The sequence below is a fragment of the Pan paniscus genome, chromosome 5 (assembly GCF_029289425.2).
Source record: "Pan paniscus chromosome 5, NHGRI_mPanPan1-v2.0_pri, whole genome shotgun sequence".
In the NCBI taxonomy this organism is placed as follows: Eukaryota; Metazoa; Chordata; class Mammalia; order Primates; family Hominidae; genus Pan; species Pan paniscus.
Window position 1 is genome coordinate 51,826,318 of NC_073254.2, and position 12,607 is coordinate 51,838,924.

At 41.6% G+C, this 12,607-nt stretch overlaps 1 protein-coding gene across 5 annotated transcripts in view; it reads left to right on the forward strand.

Annotated features, from left to right (window-relative positions):
• Positions 1 to 12,607, forward strand: part of RNF8 (ring finger protein 8) — a 36,703-nt gene that overhangs the window by 744 nt on the left and 23,352 nt on the right. For all 5 annotated transcript variants that reach the window (XM_003818887.6, XM_003818888.6, XM_008972293.4 and 2 more), the window contains exon 2: positions 5,746 to 5,874. In XM_003818887.6, coding sequence (XP_003818935.1) covers positions 5,746 to 5,874 — 129 coding nt within the window. The remainder of the gene's footprint in view (positions 1 to 5,745; positions 5,875 to 12,607) is intronic.

The following is a 12,607-nucleotide window of genomic DNA, read 5'->3' on the forward strand; positions in this document are numbered from 1 at the left end:
AGACGCGGGGGTGTCGAGGAGGGGAGGGCGGGGGCTGGCCAGATCCCGTTTAGGGCGCGCAGAGCCCCGCCGTGCCCAGGTCGGGGAACGGTGGCGGGGGCCGCGAGCTGCCGGGAAGCCGAGGCAGGGCCCGGCGCCTGAACTTTCTCGAGTTTGTTTTGAAAACGATTGCACATTTTGGGTTTTGTCCCTTAAAGCAATCAAACTTTCACGTAGAAATGTCTTCCTCCTTCCCAACTCTGAGGAACATGGGCGGCTTGGGCTGGGCCACATTTCTCCTGTGAGGCTCGGTACGGCCGAGTGGCACTCCCTGAGGTGGGTCGGGCAGGTATTCAGAGTTCTCTCCAGAGGCTGCCTGTCGTCTTTATTAATGCAGTTGCAAATGAAAAATATTTTAAGGGGAAAGATGAGGTACGGTTCCTGGCACGGTTCAAGATGCACCAGCGTGGTGCATCTTGAAAAGACGAGGGAAGGGAGGAGGGAGTTAGATTGCAATCAGGTTGAGAAGGAGAACTGGGTCAGGGACAAGCTTGTGATGACTGGGAACCATTTGGGTTTTGGAAATAATCTGTATGAAAAGTTCTCTTTGCAGTAAAAGTGGATGGTTGCTCATGATGTAAATTCAAGAAGTATTTTGAGTCTTATGTGTGTTCAGGTAGATTTTTCCTATAAGCCGTACTGCCTCAATTCAGTCTGCCAGGTGTTTACTGAGTGTTTAACATTGTTTGGTGTACAATGAGGACAAATAAAATTTCTGCGCTCGAAGAGTTTAAGGCTTGAGTGGGGAGAGAGGATTTATACAATGAAGCAGTCATTGTATAAAGAACATCCATATGGGCTGTATGATCAAGTGCTAAGATTTGGATTATTTAGTTCCTTCCCAGAGCAGTAGTTCTTCAAGTCAGAGGAGGAATTCATGTCTAGGCACAAATTTAGTTGCTAGATTAGGGAGTGTTATAAAGGGTTACTTGTATGCTGTGGTTTGAGGAACACCAAGAAAACATCTCTGCCCCCAAATACCTCTTCTATCCAGGTATTAGTACCTAAAAGTCTACATTAAGCATTCATTCTTTTAGCTTGAGCACTGATCTTTCCCTGCCTGGCCCTTTCCAACAGCATATGTTTGTGGGAAGTTTAACAAATTAAAACACGAACACCTGAATAATAACCTGAATAATACACACAAAAATAAATTATTTTTGTGCATAACTATTAGTTAATTTCACATACATTACTTAATCTGATCCCTGCATACACACAACCTTATAAGATAACTCAGTGGGCAAGTGTTATTCCTTTAGATTCAATTGTTGTGGATTAATTTATGACTTCTGAATAGCTTGTCAATACTGCAGTCTTGGGCAGGTGGGATGGGGAGGAAGAATTAAAGCACCTGAAGAAAGGGCAAGAAGACTATAAAGCAGTCTTAGACATATTCTAAACCATTTGATAGTTCTTTATGGGGCCAGTTGCATGGGGAGGGACCCATATAAACTCAGTGGTAAGACTGTGGCTGGCTTCAGGGACCTGTGTGTAGGAGAAGCCTGCCAGGCTTGGCTGCCTGCAAGGTCAGGTCGTAGCATAGCCTGAAAAGAAGTCTGAATCAAAGGCAAGAGAAGAAGTTGTACTTATTGTTATGGTCCCCAAATCATAGCACAAGCTGTTTTGCACAAGATTTTAAAAGATACGCTAATAACATAACAGCAAAGGTAGGTCAGTTCCCTGCCTTTCCAGTTCTTAGTCTCAGATGTTGTGGATAAAATAATAAAACAGGGTTCCTTTCATTTCATTGATGGGAACACTGTAGTAAATTGTCTAATTAAGTGGCTTTAAGCTTGTTAAAGCAATGCATAGAGTTTGGTGGAAAAACAAGTAGAGATTTATTGCAAATTAGCTAGTTCTCAGGTACTATAAAGTATCTAGGCCTTTGGGGAAAACAACAGAACCTTCTCTCCCCTTTTCTTCTCTTGTATTTAGTTTTCATTAAGTTTTCTGCCCCAAGGGAAAAAAGGGAAAGGATGGTTATATTTACTGGTTTGGGGGCTTTTTTGTGGGGTGTTTTGTTTTGAGACAGAGTACTCCTTCTGTCACCCAGGCTGGAGTGCAGTGGTGTGATCACACCTTCACCTCCCTGGTTCAAGTGGTTCTTCTGTCTCAGCCTCCGAAGTAGCTGGGATTACAGATATGCACCACTATGCCCAGTTACTTTTTGTGTTTTCAATAGAGGTGGGATTTCGCCATGTTGGCCAGGCTGGTCTCGAACTCCTGGCCTCATGTGATCCGCCCGCCTGGGCTTCCCAAAGTGCTGGAATTACAGGTGTGAGCCACCACACCTGGCCAGATTTACTTGTTATTTGAGAAACAGTAGGAATTGTGCCCAGGAGGAAAGAGATAGACTTAGTGAAGGTGGGCAAAGACAGGATGATCTTTTAGATCAATAATGTGTGTAAGCTCAAAGGCTTGCAAAACTATTGTAAATGAAAACAACCCCTCACATATGGGTCGTCAGTCAGTTCCCACGGGAAATTCAGTGTTATGTTGAGCGGTCCTGAGATTTCCAGGTAACGTCACTGCACTCTTTAACTACAGTATAGGTGAAATATCAGCAGTACCAAGGTAAATTCTAAGACCAGGCAGTGCAGGGAAGGATGTAAAAGAATGATTCCTTTTTCTGGGTTCAGAGTCTGTTGGAGGCAATGTCAGGAAAAGGCACTCTTCTACTTTTTTGGTACTGTTTTCCCCTGGCTACTCACAATGGCAGTCTGGCTGTCTCCCCTCAAGTATTAGCATGTAATATGAGATGCTTCCTCTCTTAGAGATAAAGCTACCTAAATAGAAATTTTACTGAATATGGACGACAGATAAATCCCTAGCCATTCCATTTTTAACAGATATGTGTATTCAGAGGAACTTCTATAATTAATATAATTCTGGCAGAGTGTGAAAGAACTGAAAAACTTTGTGCTTAGTGTTGGTGGAGTGATCACCACAACATTTTAAAGAGAAACAAGTGAGACCGTATGAGTTCCAACTGCTGCTCCATATTTTCCAATGGTAATACAGTCTCTAACTTCTGACCTAAAAACACCCACCCTAAAATCTTGAGGACTCACATGCAAGACCTCTTTATTCTTTCATTCATTCTCAAATACTTAACTGAACACTATGCCAGGTATAGAAACACAGTGGTAAACAAGACAGATAAAGTCCCTGCTTATCTAATTTATATTCTATTACGGGGACAGAGGGGAAAAGTAAAATAAACAAGATAATTTTGGTCTGTGATAAGTACTTCCTAATAACTGAAGAAATATGATGGGAAGCAGACAACCAACTTTAGACAGAGGTAATCAGAGTAGGCTTATGAGTAGCTGGAACATGAAAGATAAGGAGCCTGTGCAAGATCTGAGAGAAGAGTGTTCTTAGCAGAGGGGCTAAGTGAAAAGACCCTCAGGTAGGCTGGCACTTCGGGGAGATGGGCTTAAGGAACAACAACAAAAAGTTTGAGGGGCTGGAGCAGCTAGTGTTGGCACTATGGTATGAGTTAAGACTAAAGAGTAGAAGGGCTCAGGACATTCAGGGTCTTATAGGCCATGGAAGGAAGTTTGAATGATTGGACAGTTTTAAGGAAAGAAGGAAAATGACCTGATTTAAAATTTTTACATTTCTATTCCAGTTACTATATAAAGCTTATGGGGGCTAGAGTGAGAACAGAAACAGTAGGAGGCCAGGTGGTTTGGACTAAGGCTGTGGCTGCAGAGATAGGAATGAACAGACTTAGGACATATTTGAATTATAGCCCATATAATTTACCAGTGATTTCAATGTGGGGATGAGGGACAGAGATGAATCAAAGATGGCTTCTGGGTTATGGGTTGAGTAGTTGGTTGGATAGTATTGTGAATACTGAGATGAGAGTTTGTGGGGAGGAATAGATTAGGTCAGTGAGTCGTGGTGGTCTTTGAGGGACTGAGGAGGACAGGCATTCTGAAAGATTTTAAAAAGAAGAGAAGAGGGCAGTTTTAGCTAACTTTGGTTTAAAGTTCCCAGTTAAGGTTGTGATATGGGACATTAAAGAGGTCGTTTGTGCACTAAGAAGAATATGCAGGGAGCCGGGCGCGGTGGCTCACACCTGTAATCCCAGCACTTTGGGAGGCTGAGGCGGGCAGATCACTTGAGATCAGGAGTTCGAGACCAGCCTGACCAACATGGTGAAACCCCCGTCTCTACTAAAATACAAAAATTAGTTGGGTGTGGTGGTGCGTGCCTGTAATCCCAGCTACGTGGAAGCTGAGGCAGGAGAATTGCTTGAACCCGGGAGGCAGAGGTTGCAGTGAGCTAAGATCGTGCCACTGCACTCCAGCCTGGGTAATAAAGCAAGACTCTGTCTCAAAAAAACAAAAAAAAAATTAACAAACAAAAAAGAATAAGGGAATTCTGTGATCTGGAACTCAGAAGAATTTCATTTCCTTCCTTCACAGGGTTGTTATGAACTAGACTGGTCCAACAGGAAAGTATGATAGATGTGAACTGGGGCTTCTTTTCAACCTTTTCCGGAAGCTCTCAAGCTGTTCTTGTGGATAAGACAGAGAATATGTACTCCAATGCAAAGACTTTTGGTTGAATTATAACTGGCTGAAGGTATATCCAGATGGTGTGGGTTAATGTTTACTAGGTTTTCCTGAAAACTTTGCCTTTGGCTGCATCCCATTCTGTGTCTTGAACGAAGGTATAGAAGGCATCATCTCATAAATTTGGTGGAAGAGATATTAAGTATGTCTGATCTGATGGCAGATTAAAAATTCAGAAAGGTCTTGACAAATTGGTTTGATAGGCTGAACTAGCAAGATGAAATTTAATAGGAACCAATCTAAGATCCTGCGCTTGAATCCAAGGTTTTCCATCCAGTTAAGTATAGAGCAGAAGAGACAGGACTTAGGATAGCATTTCTTGGAGGAGGGGGAGACCAAGAAATTTAATCATTCCTAAGTTCGAGGATACACTGGCAGTGTACTAGATCTGCTATGAAAGCTAATGCAATTTATATGCTCCAGTGATAATATCTAGAACTGGGAAAGTAACACTTGCGTTTGACTGTGTAATAGAAATTAAGTTTATTTTTCTTAATATGCCATCCAGGAATAAAGATAAACCAGCAGTCCTTTCACAGACTCATTAGAATGGCAAAGGCTCAAGCCCATCCCCTGGGAGTTAAGTTGAAGTAACTGGGAATACAGAACCGGGAAAAGAGAAAACTCAGTGTTCACTTTATATCTGTGACATTGAAAGGGGATTGGAGATTTCCCGATGGTGCCCAGGGCAAAGCCAGGGCCAATGGATGGAATTTACAAGGAGAAAGATGCCAAGTCAGAGACATTTTAAAAATTGGAGGGCCTGCCTTATGTAAAGTTACTGACAGTATTTATGCGTTGATGGGATGTGTAGAAAGAATTCCTCTATCTCATAGTCATTGAACCAGATGACCTTTCAAGATCTTGGCAACCCTTAGATACATGGATAACTCTTTTTCAGCTTTCTCTTGTTGTCACAACTGTTTGCCTTTTTCTACTTGGTGGTTCTCAAGACAGCTGAAGAGGAGATAGCTGATGCACTGTTTTGGTTCCACAGGTGTCTGGTTTCTTAAGTCAGGACCTGCATATGCTGCTGGTTGATGAGATTTGTAAAGGACCTCCCTTTTCAGCACAATGACTGATGGTATTTCTTGCATTGTTGTTGTCTTCCCAGGTGACTGTAGGACGAGGATTTGGTGTCACATACCAACTGGTATCAAAAATCTGCCCCCTGATGATTTCTCGAAACCACTGTGTTTTGAAGCAGAATCCTGAGGGCCAATGGACAATTATGGACAACAAGGTACAGGAATTCACAGAAGCCTAATGACTTTTGTTTTTAAATTACTTTTTTTTTTTTGCATAGGTAATTCATGGTATAAAATTCAAAAGTATAACTTCTTCTTTCCTAGCCATCCAGTTCCCTTTTCCAGAGGCAGCCACTTCCATATGCTGCCAGAGATTCGATTATGCTAAAATAATTTCTCTTGATTTGGGTTGAAGTTTGTTACCTTGAAGAGAATACCTGAATTGGGGTAGTAGGTCCTATTCCAGAAACTAGACTAAGTTACTGGGCAAATAAGCCTGTTTGAGGTGAAGCTCCCAGAGACCCTGGGAATCTGCAGAATCTGCTGACGCTTCTGGAGTACACTTGTGGCTCAGTGGACAGGGGGAGAAGGGAGAAACTGATCTGATTGCGCTTAGCTCCTTTCCTTCCTCACTCCTTTCAATCTGAGCAACCTCCCCTGGCCTTTAAAACATGTTTTAAATATTGGTGTTCTGAAGATTTCCTTTGAATAATGGGTTTTTCTCCTTTAAACAAATTTGAAAACCACTAGTTTAGTGGTAAATATATTGAGGGAGGTGCAATAGTATATGAAGCCCAGCAATTAGAAAGTACCTAATGTGCTGGGTGTGGTGGCACATGCCTGTAGTCCCAACTACTGGGGAAGCTGAGGCCAGAGGATTGTTTGAGCCCATGAATTCTGGGTTATAGTGTGCTATGCCGTTCTGGTGTCTGCCTTAAGTTCGGCATCAATATGGTGTCCTCCTGGGAGCAGGGGACCACCAGTTTGTCTAAGGAGAGGTGAACTGACCCAGGTTGGAAGGAGGGCAGGTCAAAACTGCTGTGCTGATCAACAAAGGGATTGCACCTGTGAATAGCCACTGCACTCCAGTGTGGCTGATATAGTGAAGCCCTGTCTCTATCAAAAAGAAAAGAAGATACCTAAAGTGCAGATATACAAGCACCGAGGAATGTGATGAAAATACAGACTATGAGGTGAGAGAAATTCTAACATAAACAGTTAATGTTTAGGAAGTATAACATGTCTTTAAGTGCCATTTCATATTGCTTCACTGCCCCAGTTAGGATTTTAAAGGTACCATTAGAAGGGAGGGTATCCCACAGGTCTGCCTGCCAGCCTCATATTGCGTGCATAAAACTGCTAGATTTAAGCTGTTGGAAAGTATCTTCCTGCTCTAGAATTAAGTTGAGTTGGCACTGTATTGAAGGAGACAGTACATAAATGCTAAGTAAATCAGTTCAGCACTTTTAGCAAGGCACCATGAGCAGGATAAAAATTGGCACTGAGATTATCTACTTTAACCCCTTATGTAGACAGATGAATCTGAGGCCCAGAGAGATAAACTGTCTTGCCCAAAGCCTTCTCTATAATGAGCCAGGACTTAAGTTTCTCTGCTATGCCCTGTGTCAAGTACCAGTAAAGTATGTAAGCAATTTGCTATACTGGCTTTATGACGTCAAACAATTAATTATGCATATTTAAAATATAGCTGCAAGGTTTTAAAGCCTCTGTAATAGCGTATATCAAAACAGCTTAGGAAAAGATGTTTTCCTCATCAGAGTAGGCTGTATGAGAGTTAGGATTACAATATTATAGAGGTGAGTTCTCTGCTGCTGCTGCTTTTCTTAATTATGTGCAGTGTAGATGTGATCCACTTATGGGATTAGCAGATTTTCATAGGTTGGGAAGCCAACAGCTGATCAACTTCAGTGTTATTTGAATTTCAACCACAGGGATATAGAGGCAGCCTGTGCAAGATCAGATCATGACTGTGCTCCGGGCTCACTCTCCAGTGTTTGCTTTGTACCCTTCCTTCTAGGGTTGCTGTTATCATATGATTCTTCTCAGGTCTCAGTCAGGCAATAGAGAGGAAAGATAGGTTTCTTAACAACCTGTTTAAACTTTTTAGCTGTGATTGTTTGTGAGATAACTGATTTTTAAGAGAAGCTAGGACTGGGGTGTTTTGATGGAACAATTCTTACAAGTAAATCCCCCCTGCCCCCTGCACTTTTCTTTTGACTACAGATGCCCCCTTTCTGGCTTCCTCCTGGCATGATGCCATGGCAGCCCTCTTCTGCTGATAAGAGACCTGAATTTCAGCTGTAGGGTGTTATTGCTGTGGTTGTGTTTGAAGTCATTTGCCAAATCTCTTTCAAGAGATAGGTGTTTCTAACAAGTTAAAAACTCAGAGCTGCATTCTCTTATCTGCTGGAATGGCCAGAAAGTGAGAGCTTAAGTATAGATACAAAAATTGCAAGAAATGTTATTTTGGTTTAAAATTGGCTTAAAATATAGAAAAAAACCTTGGAGGACAGCTAAGTCTGCACACAGTATGAGGATGGTTCTAGTTGTGTAGGTTTTGGTCAATTCATAAGCTTTTCAGATGGCCCGTCCTTTGTATTGGTATCCAGCTCTTTCAGAAAATTGGTTGTTTTAAAGTCACAGTATGAAATGCCTTAGAGGTTCAGTCACGTCTTACTTGAGCCTTTCCCATTCTTACCCTCCTCTCCTGTTGCTTTTCACCTGCTGCCTGGTGATTCCTACCTTTGTTCTTCTGCAGACTCTGGCATTTGAAGTCCCTGTTGAGTGTACTCTTACGTGAACAAAGTTTGCTGTTTGGGACAGTTCAGCTTCTGGTCCTCCAGCAACTAGAGCAGTGGTTATCAACCCTGTTTCCAGTTTTTACTCTCACCTGGGGCACTTTTTAAAAATACTGATGGTAGTACAATAAAAACGTTCATTCGTCAAAAAACACCATTAAGAGAGTAAAAGGCAAACTCAGAGGAAGATGTTTGCTACACATTATAGTCAATGAAGGGTTTATACTGAGGTATCTGCAGAACTCCAATAAGAAAAAGACAGATATGCCCTATTTAAAAATGAGCAAGAGACAAGCACTTCACAAAAGGTTCTATCCAATGAAAAGTTGTTCAACCTCATTAATAATCTGGGGAATTTAAATTAAAACCATAATGGAATACCTCTACACATTCACCAGAGTGGCTAAAATTGAAAACTAGTGATGCCAGGTATTGGTAAGGATATGGAGCGATAGAATGTTCTTACCCTTCTGTTGGGAGTGTAAATTGGTACAATTACTTTGGGAAATTATTTGGCATTATTCATTAAAGTTGAACATACATATAGCTCTTGACACAGTATTTTCACTCCCTGGGAAACAGCCCAAATGTCCATCAACAGTAGAATGGATAAATTGTGGAATAATCTTATATTGAAACACTATACTGTAGTGAATATGAATGAACTACTATATCTAATAACATGGATAAACCTCACATAATATTGAGTGAAAGAAGGCTGGGCGCTGCGGCTCACGCCTGTAATCCCAGCACTTTGGGAGGCCGAGGCGGGCAGATCACGAGGTCAGGAGATCGAGACCATCCTGGCTAACATGGTGAAACCCCGTCTCTACTAAAAATACAAAAAATTAGCCAGGCGTGGTGGCAGGTGCCTGTAGTCCCAGCTGCTCTGGAAGCTGAGGCAGGAGAATGGCATGAACCTGGGAGGCGGAGCTTGCAGTGAGCCGAGATCAGGCCATTGCACTCCAGCCTGGGGGACAGAGCGAGACTCTGTCTCAAAAAAAAAAAAAAAAAAAAAAAAAATTGAGTGAAAGAAGACAGACACAAAAGAATACATATTATATGATGCCATTTATACAATGTTTAAAACCAGGCAAAATTTACATGTGCTGTTAAATCTGGATAGTAGTCACCTTATTGCCAAGGTGGCTACTGACTAGAAGGAGACACACAGGGGTTTCTGGGATGCTGATAATGTGGGGTTTGTTTTGTTTTTGACCTTATGGTAGTTACACTAAGATGTTCATTTTGTGACTGTTCATCGAGTTGGTACATTTATGATTTGTGCACGTTTATGTTTGCATGTTCCGCTTTAGTAAAGACTTTAAAAAATATATTGACGGATACATACTTAATACAATTGCTGAAATAAGACTTGATGATACCAAGTGCTGGCAAGCATGCAGAATAACTGGAACTCCTCAACATTCAAGTGTGAATATAAAATGGTACCTCCACTTTGAAAAACTGGTGGTTTCTAAGAGTCAAATATATACTTGTCCAGTGATCCTATTTCTAGGTATTTACCCAAGATTAATGAAAGCTTATGTTCTCGCAGAAACTTGTATGTGAATGTTTCTAGTGGCTTTATTTTTTTTGTTTTTATATTTTGAGATGGAGTTTCGCTCTTTTTGCCCAGGCTGGAGTGCAGTGGCGTGAACCCGGCTCCCCAAACCTCCACCTCCCGGGTTCAAGTGATTTTCCTGCCTCAGCCTCCCGAGTAGCTGGGATTACAGGCATGCGGCACCACGCCTGGCTAATTTTTGTATTTTTAGTAGAGGTGGGTTTCACCATGTTGGCCAGGCTGGTCTTGAACTCCTAACCTCAGCTGATCCACCTGCCTCGGCTTCCCAAAGTGTTAGGATTACAGGCGTGAGCCACCACACCTGGCCTGTAGTGGCTTTATTAATATTCACCAAAAACTGGGAAAAAAAACAACTAGGGAATGGATAAACTGTGCTCCACCCCTACTACCTTCAATATTACTCAGCAATAAAATATAACAAACTGCCGATAATGCAACAGCGTGGACGAATCTCAGAGGCGTTACACTAAGTGAAAGAAGCAAGACTCAAAAGTGTAGATAATAAGATTCCATTTGTATTACATTCTGGGAAAGGGAAGAGAACAGATAAGTAGTTGCCTGGGAATGCGGGAAAGGTTGACTACCAAGGGGCACTGTTTCTTGATATAGTTACACAACTATATGTGTTTATATATAAATGTAACTTTTAAAATACTAATACTTAGTTCCTATCTCAGACCACTTAACTCACTCCGAGGGTGAAACCTAGGCACTGCTCTTTGTTTTAAACCTTCCCAGGTAGTTTTACTGTATAGCCAGGGTTGAGAACCACTGAGCTACATAAATTATCTAAAGCACTCCAAGAAAACATTGTCTTTTGGTTTTGAGTGTCCACTTTCCTCAATAACTGTTTAAAAGCAGCTGGACAGGGATTGAGCATCTAGTGAAGTAATTCCTGTCTAAGTGGATGTGAGTTATCCCACTTTTTTCCCATTGGTGGCTAAGAGACATCAGGCAGACTTTTCTGGGTATCATTTTCTGCTGCTAGCATTGTTCAAATGGGTAGTTATGAAAACCAACATTAAGAAAGCCTTGAACAGAGCATGATTATTTAAGCCATTGTATTTGAGATCATATCTGGCAGTACTTGATTGTTCTTGTACAGCCATGGGATTTTTGTCCTTTTCTAGTCTCCTTATATGAACAGACCTGACTCAGGGCTTGGTTTAAATTATACCACTAGATGTCACCAAGAAGTGATGAATGGGTAAATGTACAAGGATCCAAGGACAAAATGTGATGGGAGAATTTTGAGTTTACTTTCCAGCTTCTAAAAGGGCTCTGAAGGCAATGGGTTAATGCAGAGGATCTAATGGAGGGCTGCAACATATCGTGAAAGTTTGCCCCAGCTTTTGAGGGCAAACTTACTCTCTTTAGCTGTGGACTGTCAGAACTCAGAAGTTCTGAGGGCAAACTTCCTACTCTCTTTAGCTGTGGGCTGTTTCTGTAATCTTATTTATTTATTTTACCTTATCTTAGCTTTGGAGACTTCCTTTAAATTTCTGTACCTTGGCATTAGGTGGCCTTCTGTGTCTTACTACTTTTTCTGAGACCTTTTTCCTGTGTATAATCTAAAATCGACTGTCCTGCTCTAAAATTGTTCTCAGATAGATTGTTCTGGCTCCATCCCTCTCCTTTGTTATTTCTCATATGTTGTTTCAAAATTCAGCAAACCGTATCACTCCCCATAGTTTCTCAGGCTGAATAGAAAGAGTGTGAGGAGGTTTCCTAGATGAACCAGGTTAGGCCCAATGCACAGTGGGTTAAGACTAATATTTCTGTATGTATCTATGCCAGTCTTTCTTTCCGTGTAAACCAAGTAATGGAAGATAAAACTGGAAACAAGGGCCTAATGCCAAACCAGAGCTAAGATCTGATCTCTACTTTCCCTTTACCCTCTGTGCCTTGTGGTCAAGCCCCCTGTCCCTCATATTTGGGTTGACTGGAGATTTTTTTCTAGCTGAAAGTAGGTAGCTGTAGTTGCCAGTGTAAACATAAATCTTGGTCCCAATTCAGAAGTGAGCTTCATCTCTGGCCTATCCCCTGAACTTAAGTCCTTTGTACGGGTTAAAATGCTCACCAGTATATTTCAACTCTGAATCTTGCCTTTGTTTCAAGTCTATTTTAGGACCTATCATCTCCATTTAGCATCCCGTAGCTATCCCAGCTGCACATGATATTCCTTTGCATTTACAGGCTATGGCATGTAATCCCACATTTGCTTATTTGTGCCCTTGTGTTGTCTTTTCCACCATCAGCTGCTGAAAGCTTTCATGTCCTTTTCACTCAATATATTTACCTTGCGTGACATTGAGCATAGAATTGAAATGATTGTTGATGAATCAGTTGAACCAAGGCATAGTAATAGTAGTGAACACTTATGTAATACGATGCCCAGGCACTGTCTAAATACTTGCCATATGTTATCTCATTAAATCCACACAGACACCATGAGGGAGAGACTTATTTTCCTCCATTTTATCAGTGCAGTAACTGGGCCATAAAGAGGTCAAGAAACCTGGCCAACATCACCCAGCTGCTAAA